We start from the raw sequence: 25,263 nt of genomic DNA on the forward strand, positions 1-25,263 counted from the left end.
CATAGATAAAGTATTATAGTATAGATGTAGTCTTAGCCCGTCATCGCGTGGCCATTTTGTGCTTATTTTCATACAAGTAGTGTGCGTTTATTTTCTTGAATATTTCTATTTGTCGATTATTTCGAAGCACATTATGATACAGGAAAGAAAGTCAATTATTTCATGATATCGATTAACTATAGTTCAAGTGATGAGAATCCGTAAACACACGTAAAAAGCTATGCAATTTTTATAGCCAAATTATTAATTGATGTGACATTTTTAGCACTCTACCTTATATAGCACGAATAAGGGATTATTAAACTTATAAATTATCTTTTTAGCTTACAAAAATAAGGATTGAAAAGCCCAAAAAACGTTGTTCAAAACATACGTATTTAATGTTAAATCCACGTGTTTGAGGCATTCTTTGACCATTCTTATGGTTTATTATTTAGCGGAACCACAAAACTCAACAATATCTAGCATAAGCTTTTGTAACATTAATGTAACATTGTAACATAGAACTAATCATACTTATTAGTTAGTATGTTTTTGTTTATAGTTTTTAATACGTTAGAATATTAAGTTTAACACTTTGTTAGCTTTTAACTCCACATCTAAAGCCGAGTCTCCCTCAAAAACGAGCACGATGTCATCAGCGAAGGCCTGACAAAACACACCCATTTCCTCTAGCATCCTTAACAGTGGGTCTAACAAGAGGTTCCACAGGATGGGACCGCCTATGGATCCCTGTACACACCCCTTGTCGGTCCCCCTGTTCACTTCCACTCCGGCATATCTAACATTCACACACCTTCCACTAAGGTAACTGCTGATAACCCGCCTCAGGTTCCCCGGACACCCAACTTCAGCCAACCGAACCTTTATGGACGGCCACCATGCACTATCGAAGGCCCCCTCTATGTCCAGCGATACCACAACAGAAATTTTCTTCTCCTCCCTCTTTTTTCTGATGTGGTTCACCAACCTATAGAGGGCGTCTTCAGTGCTTCTTTGGGGCATGAAACCATACTGGTTGGAGCTTATTTTGGGTAACAGGTAGAACCTGAGTCGGGCTACCAGCATCTTCTCGAAGATTTTGCCGAGAACAGGTAGAAGGCCGATCGGTCGATAGGCTTTTGGTACCCGGTATGATTCCCTGCCCGGCTTTCTCAGCACCACTACTGTCGCCTGCTTCCACTGTTCGGGGAAGTAAGCGACAGTCAGGCACTTATTCAGCAGAGCAAGGAACCATTCCGGGCTACATTCCACAGCGTGCTGGCAGATATCGGCCGTGAGACCATCCGCTCCGGGGGCCTTCTTGGGGTTGAATGACCTTACGGCTCTCTTCAACACCTCAATGATAAAAGGAGGGTCGTCTGGACCCGACGGCGGTTCGGAGTCCAGGGACTCCGCACGCCGGCGCGTCCGTCGATGTTCCTCACTTTCATCACTTTCCAGGTCCGCGGGGTAGAAGGTCTCCGCCAACAGTTCTGCAGAGCTTCGAGCGTCGAGGGTTTCACCGCCCCTTGTTAGGAGCAGATCTTCCTCCCTTACGCGCATGATTTGGCTCCTCTTGCACGGAGCTCCCTTTTGAAAGCCTGGAATAAGTCATGGTCCTTCAGTTGCCAAACAAAAGCGATACAATATCGGAAGATTCAACCGGAGATACCCACTAAGCCCTGTTTTTTTTAAATTTTGCTATCTAAAAATATTACATCGTCTATTATTCGGATGAGATTGGGTCATATGTGCATTCCAACGCATCCTAAGAGAATCGGTGTTAGAAATGACGAGTTGTATGTGACTGTGGAAGAGGTTGGTGACTTGAACCAAATTATCCTTTCGTGTCCCCTCCATGATCATTAACATTTGTATCATAACTTATCTTTAATCCCTATCCCATTTCCTACTTCTGTAAATATTATACTTAGTTCTAATGATAAAAGTGTATATAATTGTATATCTAACTACTTAACCTTAAATAGTATTAATATTTAGAATACATATTATAATATAATATATATTATTAAAATTATATTATATATTATTCCTTTGTTGTAGACTTTCTTATATAACAAACTATTTTAATTAACTCTTTTTCCAAATTCCGATATCTTTTATTCCTTCCGCCGTTCCTTACTTTTTTACCTCGTCTGTGGCACAACATACGCATCCCTTGTGTCAAGTTGCCAAAACAGAAAAAAAAAAATTTGCAAAATTCCAATTTGCCAGATGGGTGAAACTTTCGAACAAAAAAAAAATTGGATTCCAAATTTAAACGTAGCAACTAAATTAAGTTGGATAATCTGTGCAATTTTTAAACAAGATCGACTGTGCATGGAATTAATATGTACTACGTACAGCTGTACGTAGTACATATTAATTCCATGCGACTGTGATTGGTTGATAAAAAAGACGAAGAAGAAGTTTAAAACTCAAAGTTCGATTTCAGTTAGTGAAAATTATTTTGTAGCAACTCTTTCAAAAATTGTAAATTAGTGGATTAATTATTGAAAAACAAAAGGTAAGCCATTGTAAAATGTAAATATAACCGTAAATTGATAAATTGAAGCAAAACATAACTATGTCATACTGTGTTCTAATACAAAGTATGTCATAGTGATTATTTGCATATTTGTATAATAATTTACAACATAAACTATAATAATATGAAAAAGATAGATTATTATTTCATGGAAAATATTATAATGTATCAGTATGTATGCCGTTAATTTTGAAAATGTTGAAATGTGTCTATTGATTTATTGTAGTAATTAATTGCACGTTAAGGTTATGAACTATAATAATTTATGTATGGAAATGTAGTAAATGAAAAACTTTTCATTAATTTCAGATTTTTAGGTCCCTATACTAGTTTGCAACATTTTACTCTGCAGGCAATGGTTGTTAAGAAGATTTAAGGAGGAGGAGAAGGAAGGTATGGGATTATGAGAGGTGCGGCCACTAAGGGAAAATCCTCTGATCAAGTGAGGTGGTATACAGCTGGCCTGAGCCCACGCGATATATTTCAGCTGTCGTATGTACAGGGTGCAACAAAACAAAGTAATAATACTTATGTGTGTATGTATAAAGATGCGCGTCCACTGGATCGGAATCGGAGCGTAAGCAGCGGACGGATTTGTTGCCTAAACCTTGTGGATTAAATCTGTTTTATTGTTTTGTGTTTATTTAGCTATGTACAATAATTTTTATTGAAATAAAACATTTATTTGAGCTCATTTCTTTTTTTTTTTAATTTTTGGCATGTTTAGAGTGGAAGGTTTTGCACTTAAAAATTTTAACTTTAGTTTCAATTTAAAAAAATAATAAGTGTTAATTTTTTTTCTTCTAAGTCCGACCTCTTGTTACGTAGTATAACGTAGTGATTATATTCTCTTTGCGTAGTATATGACATTCTCTTTGCAATTTGCATTTGTTATTGAGGTTTCACTTGTTTTATTTAATCATGAATTAAATGTTAATTTTTTTTTTGTTCATTAATTGCTTTTAGTTATCAATCTTTTATTTGATTGCAGGTATTAAAAACATATTAAAAATGTGGGGTGATTCATTGTTAATAGTATTCATATCGATTTGCACAGCGCTACTTGGCGAAGGTACTTCAAATTTCTGAATTCAATTTTGTAAATATTTAACTGGAGACAATGTAATGTTTTCGTTTTGCAGGTCTGACATGGATATTAGTCTACAGAACAGAAAAATACCAAAAACTCAAAGTGGAAGTGGAACGTCAAAGTAAAAAATGTGAGTTCAGTTTGTTAATGTATCACTTCTCTTTTCTGTATAACAGCAGAAATTTTAATTTGCTTCTTGTGTAGGATACAGGCAGCGCAGGCTGTAAATGTGAGAACAATTTGTCAAGATTTGATATTGTATGTATGTACAATATTTAATATTTTATCCACCAACCAGGACGAATCATATTTTACAAAACTTGATTACCTACAATATATTTTTAGTTATGATAATATAATTTATAAATATACAATATTTTAGTGGAGAAGAGAAAGGAAGCCCATGGTGACTCCTTGGACAAGCATCATAAAAAGAAAATTGAGCGTGAAGAAGAGCGTCTGAAAAACAATAATAGAGACTTATCACTGGTCAAAATGAAATCAATGTTTGCTATTGGTTTTGCCTTTACTGCACTCTTAAGCATGTTCAATAATATGTAAGTAATTTTTTTATGTACTTACAAGTATTTTCTTAATCTATTTTAAATTTTACCTTGATACCAATCTGGAATAAAATTTATTGGATATTTTTATCCTGGCTTTGGGGGAATGTTTTGATGATAACCAACTGCTTTGCTACAACTAGAAGCCCAGTGCTCCTTTTTATAAATTATATTTACGCCACCACCATTGCAGATTTGATGGCAGAGTAGTGGCTAAATTACCATTTTATCCCATATCATGGATTCAAGGACTGAGCCATAGAAATTTACCTGGAGATAACTACACTGATTGTTCTTTCATATTTTTGTACATCCTCTGTACAATGAGTATAAGGTAATTTATTTTGCTATACTATCTTTGTAAGGCTGTAACACCTCCATCAAAAGTTCCGTAGTCAATCAACAAAACTTGGTTGACTACGGAACTCTAACCAGCAGATTTTTTGTATTATCAATATACAAAAAATCATTTGGTTATTAGTTATAGAGAAACATTGTCCTACAAATAAAACAATCCATAATATTTTAGGACCATCAAATCAAAGTATGAAATCCTTTCTATCTCTGTTAGCTACCACTTTCAAGATTTTTCGCAGATAAAAATGTTGTTTGTCTTATCAAAATGAAGCTACTCACAAAAAATTTGCTTGATGGTAATTAAAAAAAATTTCTAGGCAACCCTGACTATTAGGGTTTGAGGGGAAACTAAAAAAAACAATGTTGCTTTGTACAATTGAGTTATATTCTCATGTTCTTTACATTAAAATATTTAAGTCTTTAATGACCTTGCACATTTTTTAGGAAAATGCAAGAATAATGATTAATGACATTTATTTTTACAGGCAAAATATTCAGAAGCTTCTTGGTTTTGCACCCTCGCGTGCTGCATCTAAACAAGGCGGGGCCCTGTTTGCTGCTCCTCAACCACAATTTAAATGAAGACTAATAACAAAACAAATAACTTAATGTTCTTGTTCATATTTAATTTTCAAAAAATTGCAAAGATTAAAAAGGAGTAAAATAAATAAGTAGTATATAAATATTATTATGATTTATTATATATGTTTAATGTTTATTAATTATTTTTTAAATGATATTCCTTTTATTTTGATGTAGGTACTTACTAATTTTAATAAATATTAAATTCAACTAAAGATTCACTTAATAAAAGCCTATCAAATCCAAACCTAGTTAAATCAATAGACACATAGTGACTATCTATAATAGACTCGGCTATACCTCTTCCTATACCGGGAGCATGTTGAACACCTTAAAAAAAGGTAGGCATATTAAATAATGCACAATTGGAAATGATAATTATAAAAAATAATATAAAATATTTGATATAGTTTACATAACTATATCAAATATTTTATATAATTTTTTTGATTTGACTTTCATGAATTTGGAATCATATCATTTAAAACAGAATTTAAAGGACAGACATTTTCTTTTCCAGTAAATTAAGTAAACAATAATTACCATATCGACCAAAACCAGCAGCAATGTATAAGTTATTATAGTATGCATGAGGTCCCAATATTCCAGAATCATCATATGTGTTGCTGTCATACATCTCTTCTGATAGGACACTAATCTGAAAAAATCTTTAAACATTATTACATGTTTACTGTTGATGTGGGCAATCAACCTATGACCATGTCATAATGTTTATGCAATAATAAATGATTACTCTAGATTCTAGAACAAAATAAAAAGTACAATTTAAATATATTATAAGAAAGCTAAGTTCAAATATTTCTAATATATATTTGAAATGTTCTTACTTAGCAAACCTAATCAGAATCAATGCATTGATAAAATTTAATTCTTTGCCTAAACTCTTATTATAACAAGCTGCACATTTTACTTAGACTTACATCTGCATCAGTATATCCATGAAGTCTGTTCAACAGACATGGCTTCAGTACATTGTTATACAACTCCTGTTCAGTAAATCCCTCTTTTTTTAATGCTGGAATTTGGCTACATATAAAAGTATTGTCTAAACCATTTCTTCTTAGCCATAACCCGCTGGTGTCCATGATATAAGGGGTGTCAAATTTTAATTTATCTTTTGCATTAATGGCATAAACTTTGTATTGCCTGAAGCCAAATATTAAAACTTTTATAATACCATACTTTTAGAAGTCCATCATAACATTAATATATTATATTTTCTTAAGAAAATAATGTTTGTTACCTTTTTTCCAATGGAAGGGAAATTTCAAGAAGCCCTTCACCAGTTCCTATAGAAGCTAGTTGAGCTATGTTATTTGTTTCTACTCCAGCAGCTAAGACACAAACAGCAAATTTCAAATTATATTCCTCATCATTTTTAGTTCTATACTTGATACTATTTATTCTTTTTAATTCACCAGGAGAAACACCTTCTACCAATGAATCTTGTTGTTTTACTACTTCAAAGCCAACAACTTCTGCCTCAACAAAGGTAGTACCCATGTCCTTACATTTTCTTTGGAGACCTTTAAGGAGGACCGATGAATTAAAGGAACCTTCCTTTTCTAAGCTTATGCAACCTGAAAGCAAGGGAATACACATTGAGATTTTACAATACAAAAATAGTCTAATAAAAAGATAAAAAAAAATTACTTACCTAGTTTGATGTCTGTTGTGTCAATCCATGGATATTTTGCTCGAATGCTTTCAACAGACAATAACTTATTCATTAGACCTTGCTCCTTTTGAATTTGCACATTTTTTTCTAGTTTGTCAGCGTAGGCATCACTAGCCAGCAATAGGTATTCATGTGGTGTAAATTGAATATCTACATCGTTGCCTAGCTCATTTTTAACATTTCGAAGAAACTCTGCCCCATACTCAGCCAATAATATATTCTCTGGGAGTGAGAAATGTCGAGTCAATGTATTAAAGGAATGCAAGTTTTGAGAATTTTTGAACTGTAAATATAATGAAAATCAGTACTTAAGTAAACTGTAAATCTTCTGCTTAATACATAAGACTATTTAGTATTTAGTGAACATTGTTATAATATTATTCAGCGTAACTTACTGTGAGGTCTTTATCTAATATCACCACGGACAGTCCTTCACCGGCTCTCTGTTTTAGCCAGTATGCGGTAGACGAACCAATGAAACCTCCGCCGATAATAACAATATCAGCATGTTCTGGATATTTATATGTTGGTGTATCGTTTATGCTTGATACATCATATCTGAAGGCATCCAAAGTCTTTTTAAATGGGTTTTGGTTTTGGGACGTGGAATAGAATAAAAATTTATTTTTACAAGTCTGGTGGAGGTTTTTTAAAAGCCGTCTATGCATGTTGAATGATGATACAGGAAACAAAATCACATAAGACTTATGAGTAATAAATTATATTATTTGTATATAATTTTTTACATTGATGTTCCCATGACATGAACCTATGAAGAGTTTATATAAAGATAATGAGAAATTTGTTGAAAAAACAGAACCAAAAACCACCCAAAAACTGTTATTGACACTTGACAATTGACATTTTTTTTTTAATTTATTGGGAGCTGGAAACGAGTCCTTTGCTCCAAAAAAAATACAGTAATAATACAAAATACAACAGATTAAAATTTAAAAAAAGGAATGTCTTTCTTTTATGTTGGTTCTCACCACAGGCTCTCACCAATGTTCACACTAAGCACTATTTACAAAAAAAAAAAAAACAAAACACTACGGTACCTATTTACAATTATTTTTAAACTTTTTCCATCGTTGAGCATATATAACGGTATAAACATTTGAAGAAATTGTAATTAGACAGTAAATCTTCTGGGCGGCGGGGTACACTTATATCTTCATCTTTATTAACTATTTCAGAGCAGAGTACAATTGACATTTCTCTTCCAGTGTTGCCAACTATTCAAAACGTTTTCCTCCTAAAGCAACTTCAAAACCCACTAAATTTCAACAAAAACTCCCCATAAAATCAAAATATTTAAAATTTCTTGCGGCATGTTCTACTTAGCGCTCAAAACGCTGAAATAAACTTTCAACAGGCCAAACAAACAAACCGGTCGGCAGTTTTTAAATACTTCAATTTTTCTTTTTTCATTACATACAATGACAACAAATATAATAATCTGTCAGTCTACTGTCAGCTGGTACGATTCAAAAGACTATAGCGACATGTGCTTTGTGCGGCAGTTCCATCTTAAAGGTGACTTTCGGATCTATGCCGCGAGCGACCGCGACCGGTAAAAAATTAAATAAAATGCTACTTTATGGCAAAGACTATAGGGTATCATTTTCTACTGACATTTACGTGGCGACTCATGCTGCCGCCAGCGCGGCGGCGGCGTAAAAGCTAGTGGTTGAGTAAAATTAAACCTATAGCCTATGTCATAAAGTGGTATTTCGTTTGAATTTTCGTCCGTCGCGGTCGCTCGCGGCAAAGTTCCGAGCCACTTTAAGGTTGTTATTAAACAAATATTCCATTCTTCAAAATTTTTATCCCCAAAATATTTTACCCCCTAAAAACCCACAAAATTTATTTTTTCCCACTAAATTTAGTGGGAAAAAATAAATTCATGTGTCAAAAAATAAACAACAAGAGTTTGTTTATATTGTAAAGATTATAGCAAATAAAATATATTTAGAACAATAATTAATGGTATTTGGATTAAATTTAGTTAATTACTACTTGTGGAAAAATTAATATATCCATAAAAACTGATTTTGAGAGTGTAAAACACTCAATAAGTTTCAAGGCCCTATCTATGCTAAAAGGAAATAAATTGGTCTTAGCAGGACATGTAAGGGATGTAGAAGAGCTAAGAACTAAAGGCAATAGTTATTTAATATGAGCCAATATAATTCGCCAAACATCGGTGACTTTAGCACGCTATAAAACCAGTGCAAACGTAAGTACTGAACTAACCAAAAAACGTGACTAAAATTTAGATAAAGCAAGTCTAAAACATTTTTATTCATTCTTACAGATAGATAATGCTTGGGTTGTTGCAACTGGAGTAAAATGCTGAGCTGCGTAACTTATAACCAGAGTGGCAAGTGCAAACAGCTGCTCTAATATTTAAATCTTTCATTAAAAACATTAACAAAAATACGTGCAATACTTTTTAGTTGAAGAAAATAAAAAGGAATGTTTTTAAAATTCTTGTTTTTATTTATTTTTTACAACATTAATACTCTTGAAGAAGATTGGAGTCTTTAAATTTACTAAAACACTACAAACATTCTTCATGTTTCTGATTCTTTACTCTATGTATTAATATACTTTCAATATTATGGATTTTTACTCGAGCAATATCATAAGCCCTTTCGGTTTCTTCTTGAGAGTACTCGTTTTGTTTTGCTCAAAATACCTACCTTGTAATTTTAACTTTTTTACCCCTTTCATCTAAAGCTTGCTTAATTGAAAAACCTTTTTCATTCAAAACTCTATCTCCAGCTTCTAAAAGATCAGTTAAAACCAGATGTAATATCTGGTTTATCGTCATTTGTGAGTCACTGTTTCTTCCACCTGATACTTTGGATTTAAATGAAATAATATTCTATGAATCTATCACTGAAAGTTTTGTCGTCGGGTTTTGGAAATCATGGTGATCCATCAACACTAAACAATAGTTATATCTACTGACTACCTAAATCTCCTGTTATTTTTGCAGTCCACGATAAAAAAATAATTAGGACAAATTTCTAAAAATTTCAAAACAAGATTGACAAGATTGTTTGACTACGGACTAATGGTCCCTTTTGTTTCATATTTTTGCCGCGGCGATCGCTTTCTTTGCCCCCTCCACCCACTTCGCACGCTCCGAATACTGTTAAGTTTATGAGTGATTAAAGGTTGGGATTCTTCTTCTTCTTTTGGCGTAAGCCTCCCCATTTTTTTTAAAGCCGTGTCAAAGTCAAACTGGTGCCTGCGGGAGCTGCGTCATTGGCATATAAGGATGTATATGTAGCAGCCGACTGGTTTAAATAGCTGTTCAATCAAACAGCTAGCCCTTTGACTGAACAACGCCATTCAATTACAGGTCTAGCTTTTATATTGAATATTTTAGTCGCTCAAAACATTCAACACTACAGCTGATTCAAAAGCCACCGCGCCGTCTAACTGCAGTAGTTCAAGCTGCGGCGCTAGGTGCGTTTTATTTACAATATGGCGTCATTAACTAGCAGGTTTTTGTTGGTGTTTGTGGTTGTTTTTCGGAAAGAAAGTAATTAATTAAAGTTACAAGTGTTATTAAAGAGACAAAAATTGTAGAGGCACATGCACATACGAGTGAATCAAAATTTCAACAAATATTCGAGGAGAAATTACCGGATTATGAAATGGATGGACGCAGCCCACCGGAAAGGGGGGTTCGGGGGGGCACAGCCCCCCCGTCAAAACAAAAACAAACACAATCCAGAAAGTCCAAAAGTTGGTTAGGTTAGGTTAGAACTTATACCACAACACAGAGGGAGCCGAGCGAGCGCAGCGAGCGTGCTGCGGCCTGCGGCAGCAGCCGGCGACCATCATCAAACAAAAGGGGGGCTCGGGGGGCTCGGGAGGCGCAGCCCCTCGCCAAAACCAAAACAAACACAATCCAGAAAGTCCAAAGGTAGGTTAGGTTAGAACTGTGACTGTGCTGCGGCAGCAGCCGGCGACCGCCACAAAACACGTCTCAGAATTTTTATTTTTACTTATTGCATTAAACTTTTGGTCACCCCTTAAACTTAATCCGAGAATAATCTTTCAATAAAATACAAAAAGTTTTCCTATTCTCCCAAATTACATATTAAGCTAATGGTCGCCCTAGTTAATTTGCCATTAAACCAGTTGGCTAAGCGTCGTCTAGCTGTAGTGTTGAACGTTGTAGTCAACAAGTCGGCTAAACGACGTATAGCCGTGTGATTGAATGGCGTTGTTCAGTCAAAGGGCTAGCTGTTTGATTGACCGGCTATTTTAACCAGTGGACTGCGACATATATATGGTCAAATACCGTAGTACATGCAAAATTACGAATTATACCGTACTAAATCTGTAAAAAATTGGACACCCAGACACTTATTATTAGTTAAAATGATTTTTTATAATAGATTTTTAAAGAGCTATTCGATATTTAATTATTATTGAAAAAATGATGTAATTTGACTACCGCAAATGGCGGCCTAGAGCTCGGCAAGACACAACTTTAAATGAACGTGGTGAAAAAAGGAACTAACGCTGCCATCAAACAAAAACGACATTTTTGTCAGCTCTTCTTTACCAGCAGAGCCCCGCTCACGTTCGTTTAAAGCTTTGTCGCACCATGCGAAGGAAAGTTTTCATCAATTTCAATTTTAAATATTTCCTCAGAATTACCGGTGAACCCACTTTTTTTTGGGCTTAAAAATCGCAAATCGTACAAAGAAATTAATAAGAAGTTTTTTAGCCGTTTATCTTTGATATAAAGTTCTCAATTCTGATGAATACTAAAAAAATGTAACACTTCCGGCAAAAACTACATATTATGACAAATGGAAATTTTGAAATGAATTATTTCACATAACTTGCCGGTAAGGTATTGGTTTTTTGGTATTAATCGATGCAGGAGGTTTACTTCTACTATATATTTCGAATTTAGGTCAGAATTTTTGAATTTATAAATGTTATATACATCCTTAAGCCTCCCGCATACAGGTAAACACAGGTGCGTTATTATCGGTTGAAAAAAAACGCATGCGTTATTATGATATCTGGTTTCAGTACATTTTGTATTAGGAATTTAGGACGGTCATGTAATTATAATTAGTGGACGACGAACCATCAAAACTGTCAAATTTGTACAACCTGAACACGAGGCAGGTATCACATTTGCGAAAACCAACTTCACCATGGACCGGGTCTGCCCAATCTGCGGGGCTAAAATGGTCACATTTAGCAATTCCTCTCAATCAATTCAGCAAATGAATTGTCAAAACTGTCAAACTGACGAATGTCCAATCAGTACAAAAATACAGAAATGAATTGCAAGCAGAGTTGCATTTTACGATTTTTCAAAAAAATGAATCATATTATGATTCCTATTATGATTCTTCAAAGCGACCATTTTAGCCCCGCTATAGAGGCCTTAAATACTTGACACTAGCCATGGTTATATAGCCGAAGTGCCTTATTAAGAAAAAAAAAGGATATTTGACAATAAATGTCAAAATCGCAAGTGTTGATTTTTGTAAAGGTTGAGGTTATGTTATGTTTTTACATGGTTTTTACGATTTTATTAAAATAATTATTCTGAGTAGGTACTACTAGCAACACACATGTGTTGCGTATGTTATGGAATGTTGTGTTATGTGAAAATGATAAATAATTAGGAGCAATCAAGTTTTGTGATAGATGTATGTTGGATTTTTAATATTCAATAATAAAATGGATTCAAAGTACCAGGTTCTTGGTAAAGGAAAGGAGCATAAAAATGGGTTCGTTATCAAAGCAAAGAGATTAAAGGGATGTAGAGAAAATAATTCTATTGACATAAACTTGAACTCTTCTGGAAGAAATAGTGCACCATATTCTGTTCCTAGTAAGGGAAAACAACTCAAGGCACCAAAAAGAGAAGATATTTTTGAAACAAGAAAATCATTACCTGTATATGCAGTCAGAGCAAGGTGTTTAGATTTTAAAAATACACCTACATAATATTTTAATATATTATTAATCTTATTAACACGTTCAGACGGGGGTGTACCACCGGTGGCCATGTCAGCCCTGACTTTTAATGTACTAGGAAATTCGTGCCGCCTTTAAAGAGAGTATTGTAATTAACATTCCCGCCCTGTAAAATCAACAAAGTTTCATAGAGTAGCTCAGGAGATGATGGTACAAAACAAATTTTTTGATGCATAGTGTTGAAACAATCCAAATACATTGGTTTGTTGTCACATGCAAAGCAAAAAGTATTCACGCCTTTTGATTTTTTTCTAGCGATAGCCGCAGATTAGGTTGTTGTAATAAGGTCATAACAAGGCCTGCATCTCTTTCGGGTATTTCTAAGCATTCTTTCAGTTTTGACCTATTATAGGATTATTAGATCGTTAGAAAGAGAGAGAATGCATAATTCGTGCATAATCGTCGGCCATGTCCACCGGTGGCTCACCCCGCCCGGCAGGTTTTTCGGTTTATGGGGCAGTGATGTACCGCCGCTGGCCATATGAAGACTTGGCCCGTTTGGATACCACATACCAGTTCACAAGGTCACGGTCTGAATGTGTTAAACAGAATTTTTAAGTGATAAAACAGTATCTATTGACCTGTTACATATAAATTCTGTTAATGAACAGAGCTTTATCTCTGTGACTGATTATATTTGTTTTGTGCAATAGCAATTTATTTACAGGCTTTTAGAGGAAATAAAGAAGCATGATACAATGATAATAATAGGTGAAACTGGAAGCGGTAAGACTACACAAATTCCTCAAGTAATTCATGAGCAAGGATTAGAAGGCAAGGGAGCCATAGCTGTGACTCAGCCTAGGAAAGTCGCAACAATCACTTTGGCTTTAAGAGTGGCAGCAGAAATGAGGTCGGAAATTGGTGCTACAGTTGGGTATGTTCTATAACTAGTCTCTGAGAATAAATAAGTAGATGTGTGATTTTTCGTTAAAAACATCCAAATTACATAAAAATGCTTAAGCATTGTTCAAATTAACATAATTAATCCGAAGCGATTGGGCCGCCGGTGCGAGCGCTATGAACATCATTTTCCTTTTTGCCTTTACTTAATTAGACCCCTGAAGAATCGCTATACTGGTATAAATGACCAAGAATTATGTGTCGCCATCTCCCGGTCTATGTCTGTAACCTCCTGATGTAACCTTTGAGAGCTGTAAGCAACATCTAGAATTTTTATTTTTTGCTAATACTATTTTATTATTAAAATTCGTAGTTAACGACTACTATAATTATAATTTCAAATTGATTTGAAAGTTTCACTAATATTATTTATATTTAATTGATAATTATTTATTATTTCAGATACACAGTCCGATTTGAAGATGTGTCATCTGTGAAGACAAAAATAAAATATGTAACAGATGGTATACTTCTCCGTGAAGCACTGTCTGATCCTTTACTTAAGAAGTATTCAGTAATTATATTGGACGAGGCCCACGAGCGTACAGTGAACACGGATGTTTTATTTGGAATAATTAAATTAGCACAAAGGGATAGAAATCAGCAAAATTTGTCTAATTTAAAGGTATAATCGTCATGATTAATATTTATATCTTTAATGCTTGAAATTTATTTGCTATGAATATTTATAATAAATGTGTTTTAGGTTATAGTCATGTCTGCTACTATGGATGTAGATTCCTTCAAAAATTTTTATAATGATTGCCCTGTGATATACTTAGAGGGCCGAACTTTTCCTGTCACAATTTACCACACAAAAACGAAACAAGATGATTATGAGTATGCTGCTCTGTGTTCAGTTTTTCAATTACACGCAACAACTCCAGCTAAGTATGTGAAAACATTTCCATGTTAGAAAGAAGTGTGTTTCTGTATGAATGCCTATTTTGTGTATTTTACTTGGATTTTGGGCCTGAATTTTACCACAACTGCAACTGAGTTAAAAATAGCCCTATCTCCTTTCTTGAGTCTCAAAGTATAATAATATCCAGTATCAAAAGATCGAACAGACAATTTTTCGCATTTATAATATTAATATGTTGAATTCTTATTTTAAGTGAAGACTTTCTGGTGTTTTTGACGGGCCAAGAAGAAATAGAAACAATGATGCATAACATAAGACAGATAGCACAGGTGAGGTAAAATTGTTTTCAAAGTTGTTAATTAGTTTCATTCTGAGTTTTTTTATGAAATAAGGGGGCAAACGAGCAAACGGGTCACCTGATGGAAAGCAACTACCGTCGCCCATGGACACTCGCAACATCAAAAGAGCTGCAGGTGCGTTGCCGGCCTTTGAATAAAGAATTTTAATGAATACAATATACATATATATTTTGTTTATAGGAGACTCAGGGTCCTGTAATACGAGTGTGCCCTCTATACGCGGGACTCCCGGCAGCAGCACAACTAAACGTATGGAAGAAAACACCACCAGGAGCGAGGAAGATCGTTCTGGCAACAAACATAGCAGAGGCATCCGTCACCATACCGGACATAAGATATGTCATAGATACTGGCGTTGTCAAAGAACGGTAATATTTTTAAAATGAGTATAATTCAGTGATGACCAACCATAGAGTTAATATACCTAGTGGAATAGAGCAACAATCTCGAGCTGTCAAACGAAACCGAAATTGGTTTCATCTGTGTGTTAAAATATATATTGTGTATGTTGTATATGTACTTACACAAGCATGATTGAACATGATTTCTATGAGATTAAATTGTCAACGTGCGGCACGTGCCAACTGGACGTAAAAAAAAGATCCCTCTTGCTCAGGCCTTTGTTTCTCTATTCCGCTAGGTATATTAATTTTATGTGACCAACATAGAGAACTTAGCTCCATGATTACTATGGTCTATGTGAGATGAATATGCGTAGAGGGCATATTCGTCTACATCTCACATTTGCCCAATCTACATTGATTATACAAATTGTAAACAGCTGTGTAATCATGGTTGTTTGCCTGCCTTATTTAAACTTACAGCTAGATAATATTGTGTACTTACATTCAATTCATTTGCTTGAATAATGTCGAATTGCTCATAGTTACTTAGATTATTTATGTGTACAGGACGTGGTGCGGGCGTACGGGGGCGGAGCGACTGCGCGTGGCGGCGTGCTCGCGCGCGGCGGCGTGGCAGAGGGCGGGGCGCGCGGGCCGCACCGCCCCCGGCGCCGCCTACCGCCTCTACACCGCGCGGCAACTCAACGACCGCCCAGCGCACACCACGCCAGAGATACTACGGTTAGTATAAGTAGCATGTACAAATAAAATAAATAAACATTCAACATATTTTTAAACCATAATTGGTCGTAATATGTTATTGTTCTATCTTAATATATATATTTCTTGTGTGCGTGTGTATGTGACTGAACTCCTCCTAAACGACTGGACCAATTTTGATGAAATTTTTTGTGTGTGTTCGTGGAGATTCGAGAATGGTTTAGATTTACAGTTTGGTCTACTGGAAAATGTTTTTTCAATTAATTTCTTATTTATAAGGAGTTGTTGATTTTGGAATGTTTTACATTAGATCCGGCGGACGGCGCTATCATCGCATTCAATATTATTCTATTTCAATTTTAGTTTGTCCTGACAGATGGTGCTACGATTAATTTGAAAAAAATTTTGTTATTCAATTCATGTGCTGATTAAAATATTAAATAAATAACACATACGCTACAATTTTAACCGACTTTCAAAATGGGGGAGGTGTTATGTTCGTTTTCTTATATTCAACGATTACTCCGCCGTTTGTTAACCGATTTTCAAAATTTTTCTTTTGGTATATAGGGTATCATCCCAATTTGGTATTATATTCAGAAAAGTGGTGATCTGATGAAGGATCCATAAGTAATCGAGGGAACTCCTCAAAACTTATAGGGAAACATATTGTGACTTCGGTTTCGTGAGAAGTATTCTAAGCATATGCTACCAACAAGTAAGATTTTGCACCGAGATGTACCTGGTATACCGTGGTTCGGAAGGTGCTGAGAGAATTCCTGATTCTTTATAGATACAAGTTTGGGAGTTTCGGCGTTGTTTTAAGAACAGAAAGCATATGCTACTATGCAAATTACATTCTTCATCATCATCATCATCATCACTACCATATTATACCATTTCATAGTCTTTTAGATCGAGACTCGAGTTTGTCAAGCGATAATTTAAAAAAATCTATATCTACCTAATATTATAAACCTGAAGAGTATGTTTGCTTGAACGCGTCAATCTCAGAAACTACAGGTCCGATTTAAAAACTTATCTCAGTGTTAGATAGATCATTTATCGAGTAAGACTCATCATTTATCGAGAAGGTTATATTATATTATTACTCTAAGACTAATACGACAGAAGAAACTCAGGAAAATGTGGGAAAAACGGGGGAAATATTTTTTATGGGAAAATGTACCTACGGATTCTGTAAAATTTTTAATTTACGCGGGCGAAGCCGCGCGGGACATCTAGTAATATTATAATATTTATCTTTGAAAAATCCGAGATCACGATGCGCGGCCGCAACATTCGCCAATAAGAGCGTAATTAGTAGTGTCCGACCGAAGGTCTATTTTTGGCCGAAGCCGAAGCCGAAGGTTTATAATCTTCATCGCTCGACTTCCAGTAATTAATTTTTAACCGACTTTAAAAAAAGGAGGTTATCATTTCGACGCGCATGTATGTAATATTTCCAGAACTGCCCAATTTTCGTATAATTATGTTAGTCTGTAATCTGTATCAGCGTCTGAATCAATGTGCCAAATTACAAGTGTATGTATGTTTTTATGTTTGTGTTCGCTTATCTCTGGAACTACCATTCCGATTTCAGTAATTCTTTTTTGTTGTGAAACTTGCACTATTCCCTAATTAGGGAATAGTGCAAGTTTCATCAAAATCGGTTCAGTAGTTTTGGAGATACGGAGTTTTAATTCTCAATTACGTATAATTTAGAAGTCGGTTTTATCTTTTTAAAATACAGTTATGTTCAATATGTCTACAAGTACAAGCTACAATTATTTAAGTATTTCAAAACTTTAGTATTGAAGGTTTACCTATATGTATATTGACTGTCTCATAGATAAGTTGATTTAGAGATGGTAACAAAAGTTTGTGATCACAAACTTTTATTTACACAAATTATTGAGTAATAAATATTACTCAATTATATGTGGACTACAAATGAGAATTAATTCAGTTTAAGGAATGACTCAAATGTGTAGTTCGAAAATGGACGAGAATTCGGAAAAAGTGTATAGAATCAAAATTATAATATTATGTTTAAATAAATAATAATACATATTTTGACTACATTGTACATCACCTCTGCTCCATACCGATAGATATGGCACAGCAGTGACGCCCATATGGACAATCGAGTCGACTAGCTATTATAGCAAGAATGCTGTTGGTACTCCCCCTCACTCTTCGCACTAAAGACCAAAAACTAGAGCAATAAATAAAATAAACAAATAGGTACTAACTTCTTAATAAATAATTATGCGATTTATTAAGAAGTTAGTGTTTGTTTATTGTATTTGACGGTGACTCCCAGTGGCCTCTGCAATCTGCATACACGACCAGTCCGTCGCTCTCTCACGACTCACTCAGTCTTTTGTTCAATTTCGACGGTTGCTCGGACCTTCGGCAAAGCTTCGGCTTCGGCCGGGTTTTAGGCCGAAACCGAAGGTTTCGCCGAAGGTGGTTTTTTTTGCCGAAGCCGAAGCTTCGGTCGGACACTAGTAATTAGTTATGCATTTTAAGTTTAACACTACTCTCCACATTAGAAATTTCTGTGTCGTGGTCTGTAGAGGCCAGACTCTTCTATCTTATCACTAGTTTTCAACTACAGGCAGATTTAAAAAATGTTTCTATTTTCTAGGTTATGTTGAATTATTAATCTAACTGTTGATTTCAGCTGCCCCCTTGCTTCTTCCCTGTTGTCTCTCATCGCGATGCGGATGGATCCGAATACTTTCCCATTAATAGACCCTCCCCCACAAGACGCCGTTCAAGCATCCCTTATGCTACTGAAAGAGTTAGGTAAGAAAAATTTTAGAGCTTTCTATTAAACTATAGTTTGTGCGTTTTATGATGATATGCGTGACACATTTTAATTGACAATAGTAGGTATGTTACCTAACAAAAATTAATCGATAATTTAAAAATATCGAATCACTTCGTAAAGGAATTGCAATCGAAATTATCGATTTCGTACTGACATTTCAGTGGTGCCGGCGATTTAAGATGGCCGCCCTTTTTTATCGATTTGATTTCGATTCAACAGAGTCAATCTCTATTGACATAAGTTCCGTTTCATGCATCTGACATTTTTCAAATGTTTTCGTAACAATAATTTAATACTTTTATTTCACAGTTAATATTTATATTTTTATATTAATAAGTTAGCATTTAGCAACTTTTCATTTTTATTCATTTACAATTATAGGAAACATTTGTTTTTGTAGATGGAATATAATTTATTACATTTTCATTTTTTTTGTTTTCTTGTAAAGAAACCCGTAGCAAGGAATATGAAAACTGTCACCCATATCATCTTAAAACGCACAAACTATAGTATAATTTATGCGTTCTAAGAACATATTATAATGGGTTACGGTTCTCTCATTTCATGCTACGCAAATTTCTTACAAGTAGGGAAAAAATAAAACGTAATTAATTTCTTACATAACCATAAACGTAACATAATATTAAGTATACATAAACAAAAAAAATTTAAATAATGTTCTATGTACCATGCATATTTACTTTAGATGACTCATGAACTAAATATTAATAATGAAAGTATGAATAATTGTAATTTGTAACAGGTATAAGTAACCAGTGTCCTTTTTTTTCAGGGGCTATAGACAATGTTTCCGAACCGAAATTGACAGTGATTGGAAAGAAAATGACTGCTTTTCCGGTTGATCCAAAATATGCAAAAATTCTTCTGTGTGCGCCAGAATACAATTGTTTAGAGGAGGTCAGTATTTGTTTAAAATAATTATTGATATTATAGGCCTCGTACAACTCTAACTGCCGCACTTAGAGTGGAACATTAATTACTTGAATGTAATTAATTCAACATTTTGACATAAGTCCCATACATTATCTGTCAAACTCTTCATTAAATTGAAGGTTAATCATAATTAAATGTCTTTGAGTACGGCGGTTAGATGATAGATCGCTTAGCGAAACAATAGCTACCAGTAACATAATACGAGTATTATGACAGTCTGATCGCGTTCTACCAGTCGACTAGAACGACCCGTCCTTATAGAACACTTTTTTTCTCCTTTTGCCAAGCGATCTGAAAGTTTTGCACGGAGCTCATACAAAGAGGAGCTGCCCTAAGCAACTGTGCACTGTGATTTTCAACTAGGTCCTGACGTCATCATTGTGGGCGGGGCTTAAGTCAGTACATTTTCAGCGTTTGTCAGGTGCACACGTAACGAGACATCCCAATAAATTGGTGTTTTCTGCGTATTTAACAAGAAAAGGATGAAGTATTGTGTTTTACAATGTCGAAAACACTCAGACAGACGTTCTGATAATATAAATACCATCACATTTCATTTGGAAATAATTTTAAATGTAATTTAAATATAAAAGTTTTAGAACATTTCAGCTTTCAGCGTTAATTATACTACTTGACACTGGGTGGCCAAACCTTTGAAAGATAATACAGACGTAAATGCGTATAATTTTGTATAAGTTTATTACAATAATCATACTTGAACACTGAAAACCGTTTACACTTAGTCTTAAACACATTTAATAGCTAAAACCGTGATTATATAGCTTTTATTATGATATTACTTATAAACCGCCATCTGTCGTAACCTATGATAACTATTTGAAATGTAAAAAAATATCCAAGGCCGTAGTACGTCCCATAATATTCAAGACAAAATGACATCTAGTGTAAGATAGTTGAACTACGTAGTAACATCAACATCGACCTAAGCTAGTAGTTTGGCTTTTAGCCGATAGATGAAATATTGAGAAGTGGGCGGAGCTTGACACCCCCTCACCCCGCAAATTGTCACGCGTCGTTTCATAAGGAAACTTGATTACAACACCTCCTCTTAGTATTAGCTCCGTGGCGTATACCCAAAGTAATGAGGTTCTACTATGGTTCACAACAATATTTATACAATTTAGGCGTATGGAAATTAAATTATTTCAGGCCTTAAGTTTGGTGTCGGTGATGTCCAGCGAAGACCTGTTCTACACGCCGATGGACAAGCGGGAAGAAGCCGCTATTGTCAAACAGAAGTTCGTCTCCCCTCTCGGTGATCACATCACGCTTCTAAATGTCTTCAAAGCATTTCAAAAGGCGCCAATGCAAAAGGTAAGGTAACTAAAACCACAGACTTGCTAAGAATATGTATTCAATCTGAGATCATTATCTTATACCAACGAGTTATTGTAATACTAGATGATGCCCGCAACTCTGTTGCGCTAAAACTCGTTTATCGCGCGGGGACCGTACATTTTTTCGGAACAAAAAGTATCCTATGTCCCGGGACTCAAAGTATCTCCATGCCAAACATCAGCAAAATCGGTTCAGCGGTTTGGGCGTCAAGAGGTAACAGACAGACAGACAGACACACTATTGCATTTATAAAGTCAAAGTCAAATTCGTTTATTCAAAATAGGTTTTACAACACTTGTTGACGTCAAAATACAATTTTTTACAGTTACATAGTTACAATTTTATATTTTATATTTCACATAATATTTTATTACAATTATATTATTATATTTTTATTATTATTTAAACACAAGTAAATTATTACCTTGACTATAAATTAATTACTTATGCTAATACAAATGTCAATATTATGTCATTATGTTATGCTAATATATAATTATGTCAATATAACTATGTCATTTTGCTATTTCATTATCTATATTATATAAAAAGATTTCCAGAATGTGTCAAAGCATAGTGCAGATTTAAATAATTATTACACCCATACCTTTTTGTCATCAATATAATCTTGTATCTTATAATAAGCTTTTGATATAAGAGTCATTTTAATTTGTTGCCTGAATTTAGTCTCCGTTAGGTCAGTTACGCTAGTCGGAATTTTATTATAAAATTTGACACAGTTTCCCATAAAATATTTTTTAGTTTTACTAAGTCGATATGTTGGTACCTGGAGCTTATTTTTATTTCTAGTATTATGCTTGTGAGAATGACACTTTCTATTAAATAAACCCATGTTCTTTCTAGTATATATAATTACTTCATATTTTAGTTTAGTTAGTATTTTAGCTTCTTTAAATTATTCCCTTAGAGATTCATTTCTCTTCATATTATATGTATATTGCTCGTACTGCCCTTTTCTGTTGTATGAATATGGAATCGATGTCTGTAGCTGCTCCCCACAATAAAAGACCGTACGACATCACACTATGAAAATACGAAAAATATACTTATCTGGCAGTGTCGACGTCTGTAAGCTGGCGAATTTTTCGAACGGCAAAGGCGGCGGAGATTAATTTATCTGACAGACTTTCAATGTGCTGGCCCCATTGAAGCCCAGAATCTAATTTTATTCCTAGAAAGGTTGTAGTTTTCTCTACATTAATATGTATATTATCTATTTTTACTAATGAATTCACATGTTTTACATTAGGCAACGAGAATCTAATGCAATTAGTCTTACTAGCGTTTAAAACCAAATTGTTAGTATTAAACCAATCCTGAACTTTGTTTAATGTATTATTAACTTGTATTAAATCACTATCCGTGCGGCAAACTTTAAATAGCAGAGATGTATCATCAGCGAGTAGAACGGCTTTTGCGTATAAATCAATCATGTAAGGTAAGTCGTTAATATATGCCAGAAACAGGAAAGGGCCCAAAATTGAACCCTGAGGTACTCCTATTTCAATGTTTGCACCAGATTACATAGCATCTCCAATAACAACTTTTTGAGTCCTGTCTGATAAATAAGACTTAATGAGATCTAATCACTGATGCCTTAGAAAGATCACAAAATATCCCTATAACATCTTGCGACCTCTCCCAAGCATCTAGTATTAGAGATATTAACTTAGCAACCGCACACGTTGTTGATTTCCCTTTGGTAAATCCATACTGACGGTCATAAAAAATTTTAAATTTATTAAAATGTACCAATAATTGATTAAGCATAATTTTCTCAAATATTTTACATAACGATGGCAAAATAGAGACCCGTCTATAATTGCCATATTAATTTATTTAATAAATTATTAAAGTAATAGATTTTACTATTCTGTTTCTGAGATAGTGATACAGAATATGGTAAAGCACAGTAAATTATGTTTTTAGCAAGTACAGTTTTCAGCATTTCAAAACCTTCAATTAATTCTTGTTTTGTCAATTTTAAGCTGTTACTTATAAATATTACAATCGTGGTTTGAGAATCAGTACTACTTTTCTTAACATTTTTAATTATGTCAATAAAAGAACATCCTGGAGAACAATAATTTACTACCTGACCCTTTACATAGCTATGTAATAATGTTCCAAGACCTTTTCCAACAGAGTCTGAAAAAACTATTGTTTTCGTTGACATAATATTGCTATTTTTGTGAGAGATACACAGCTTTTCCTCCAGCCTCTGCGAGGGCAAAGACTTTTCGTTAGGATGTATTATGTTACATGAGCATGATTGTTTTTGTTGTAGCGAATCAAAACGATCAGCATTATATTGACCTAAATCTATTAGTTCAGTCAATGAACCTATGTACCCTTTAATTTCATTTTGTGCTAGCTCATATTTTAGCGTTATATTTCTAAGCGATTCCTCTAGAGACAGGATGTTTGAGTAAAGCTGTTGTGTATCTCTCTCATACTCGCGCAAGCACTGGTTAATTTCATTTTCTAAATCTTTGGTCCGGTTAGTCAAACTAATATTAGTTTTGCGCAGTTGCGTAGTATTTAACCAGTGCTTCTGCTTTTTGTTGAATAGTTGTGCTATTCATTGGGATCAAAGCCCAATGAATAGCACAACAAAAACTTACCCCGTTTAACCCTTAACACAAAATAACTCGACGCCCTCAGCAATGGTGTAAGGAGAACTACGTGCACCACAAGAACATCGCGAACGCGTGCGACATCCGCCGCCAGTTGCTGGAGGTGTGTCGCCGCCTCAACATGCCGCTCGCCAGCTGCGGCACCGACACCGACCAGGTAAGTCGCCCAGCTTTTAATACTACTAGCTCTTTCCCGCGGCTTCGCCCGCGTGGAATTCCGAGAACGACATAATTGTAGGAAGAAAACATAACTCTTTTATACCTAAAATATAGCCTATGTCACTAAGGAACACAACAGCTTTTTATTGGTGTTAAATTTTTTTCGATCGGACCGGTAGTTTCGGAGATTACTACAAACAAAAAAACAAACTTTACCTCTTTATTAGTGTAGATAATACTTTGCACAAGCTTCGACTGTCACAAAATACTTCACACACACACACACATACAACGTGTACGTATATGAAAAATACGTACACGTTGTGTGTCTCGTCACGTTTGCCTATGTTCTTTCTAGAAGTATACTCGATATCCGATCTTTCTTTAATCATAGGTCCAGGAGGCCTACCATGAAACCGTTTTGAGACTCAAACAATCGAACGAGAATGCCGCGTCCTGCTCTAACAACGTCGTTTCACGTTTGTTAGAACAGGACGCAGCATTCTCGTTCGATTGTTTGGGTCTCAAAACGGTTTGGTAGAACGGGTCCAGTTTATTAGTAATACGTATTTTAATTACCTATTATTTTTTTGTTCGTTAGATCTTGAAGTGCCTGATGTCGGGTCTATTCACGAACGTGGCGTGGTCCCGGGGGGCGGGGTCGGGGGCGGCGCGGTACGTGACGGCGGGCGGCGCGGCGGCGGCGCTGCATCCCGCCAGCGCGCTGTACGGGGTACGCCCCCCGCCCCCCGCCGTGCTGTACGGCGAGCTGGTGCACACGCGCCGGGCACACCTGCGCTCCGTCTCCGCCGTACAGCCCGCCTGGCTGGCGCTGGTGGCGCCGGAGTACGCGCGCCGCGTCGCCCCGCGGTGACACGCCTGTGTCGCAATGACCCCCGCTTCTCGGTGACCTCCCTGTCACGCGGTGGCGCCAGGTGGTGCGGTCCCCCTTGTAAGCGGTTAGCGTTGACCGTAGTGAGCGGTGACCTCCCTGTCCCGCGGTGATCCCTGTTCCGCGGTGAACTCCCTATCACGCGGTGACATGAGGTGGCGTGGTCCCGTCGTGACCCCTGTTCCGCGGTAAACGCTGCCTCTTGGTGGCCCCCTTATCTAGCGGTGACTTTTTGGTCCTGCAGTAACACCTCGACTTCGAGGTGGCCTCTTCTTTCTTTCGCTTCCACATCGTGTTGACCTCAAGATGACGTTCCGCCTCGCGGTGACGCACAGTGCTCCTGAAAATGTACAGTTTG

General features: G+C 35.5%; 3 protein-coding genes across 4 annotated transcripts; 2 read left to right on the plus strand and 1 right to left on the minus strand.

Annotated features, from left to right (window-relative positions):
• The first annotated feature begins 3,409 nt into the window (after positions 1–3,409).
• Positions 3,410–5,207, plus strand: LOC121732735 (calcium load-activated calcium channel). Its single transcript, XM_042122692.1, has 6 exons — positions 3,410–3,430; positions 3,534–3,602; positions 3,673–3,750; positions 4,003–4,177; positions 4,377–4,517; positions 5,026–5,207. Exons 2-6 carry the CDS (start codon positions 3,542–3,544, stop codon positions 5,120–5,122), a joined length of 552 nt encoding a protein of 183 aa, XP_041978626.1. The 5' UTR covers positions 3,410–3,430; positions 3,534–3,541; the 3' UTR covers positions 5,123–5,207.
• A 78-nt stretch (positions 5,208–5,285) lies between these two features.
• On the minus strand, positions 5,286–7,618 carry LOC121732728 (FAD-dependent oxidoreductase domain-containing protein 1). The gene is made up of 6 exons (XM_042122685.1): positions 7,217–7,618; positions 6,801–7,104; positions 6,387–6,723; positions 6,064–6,289; positions 5,666–5,780; positions 5,286–5,452 (listed from the first exon to the last, which is right to left on the minus strand). Exons 1-6 carry the CDS (start codon positions 7,487–7,489, stop codon positions 5,313–5,315), a joined length of 1,395 nt encoding a protein of 464 aa, XP_041978619.1. The 5' UTR covers positions 7,490–7,618; the 3' UTR covers positions 5,286–5,312.
• Positions 7,619–12,381: 4,763 nt separating this feature from the next.
• LOC121732712 (ATP-dependent RNA helicase DHX33) lies at positions 12,382–24,979 on the plus strand. Of its 2 annotated transcripts, none has more exons than XM_042122669.1 (12): positions 12,382–12,793; positions 13,522–13,731; positions 14,160–14,382; positions 14,464–14,648; positions 14,876–14,951; positions 15,162–15,349; positions 15,893–16,066; positions 18,735–18,859; positions 19,678–19,802; positions 21,009–21,173; positions 23,883–24,011; positions 24,615–24,979. In XM_042122669.1, the coding sequence occupies exons 1-12, from the start codon at positions 12,522–12,524 to the stop codon at positions 24,885–24,887; spliced, it is 2,145 nt and encodes a 714-aa protein (XP_041978603.1). In that variant the 5' UTR covers positions 12,382–12,521; the 3' UTR covers positions 24,888–24,979. The 2 variants fall into 2 exon arrangements, with proteins under 2 accessions (XP_041978603.1, XP_041978610.1); XM_042122676.1 differs by having other exon boundaries at positions 12,382–12,523.
• Positions 24,980–25,263: the final 284 nt, after the last annotated feature.

The sequence above is a fragment of the Aricia agestis genome, chromosome 1, assembly GCF_905147365.1.
Source record: "Aricia agestis chromosome 1, ilAriAges1.1, whole genome shotgun sequence".
Taxonomy (NCBI): domain Eukaryota; kingdom Metazoa; phylum Arthropoda; class Insecta; order Lepidoptera; family Lycaenidae; genus Aricia; species Aricia agestis.

What these genes read in the sequence shown, in the direction of transcription:
- LOC121732735 (XM_042122692.1), top strand. Translation starts at nt 3,542, where the DNA reads ATGTGGGGTGATTCATTGTTAATAGTATTCATATCGATTTGCACAGCG. An exon ending in GGAACGTCAAAGTAAAAAAT is followed by an intron (nt 3,751 to 4,002) that starts GTGAGTTCAGTT and finishes ACAATATTTTAG; the next exon opens with TGGAGAAGAGAAAGGAAGCC. An exon ending in TTAAGCATGTTCAATAATAT is followed by an intron (nt 4,178 to 4,376) that starts GTAAGTAATTTT and finishes CCACCATTGCAG; the next exon opens with ATTTGATGGCAGAGTAGTGG.
- LOC121732728 (XM_042122685.1), bottom strand. Translation starts at nt 7,489, where the DNA reads ATGCATAGACGGCTTTTAAAAAACCTCCACCAGACTTGTAAAAATAAA. An exon ending in TATTAGATAAAGACCTCACA is followed by an intron (nt 7,105 to 7,216) that starts GTAAGTTACGCT and finishes TTATATTTACAG; the next exon opens with TTCAAAAATTCTCAAAACTT. An exon ending in CACAACAGACATCAAACTAG is followed by an intron (nt 6,724 to 6,800) that starts GTAAGTAATTTT and finishes CCTTGCTTTCAG; the next exon opens with GTTGCATAAGCTTAGAAAAG.
- LOC121732712 (XM_042122669.1), top strand. Translation starts at nt 12,522, where the DNA reads ATGTATGTTGGATTTTTAATATTCAATAATAAAATGGATTCAAAGTAC. An exon ending in CACGCAACAACTCCAGCTAA is followed by an intron (nt 14,649 to 14,875) that starts GTATGTGAAAAC and finishes TCTTATTTTAAG; the next exon opens with TGAAGACTTTCTGGTGTTTT. An exon ending in TATGCTACTGAAAGAGTTAG is followed by an intron (nt 18,860 to 19,677) that starts GTAAGAAAAATT and finishes CTTTTTTTTCAG; the next exon opens with GGGCTATAGACAATGTTTCC.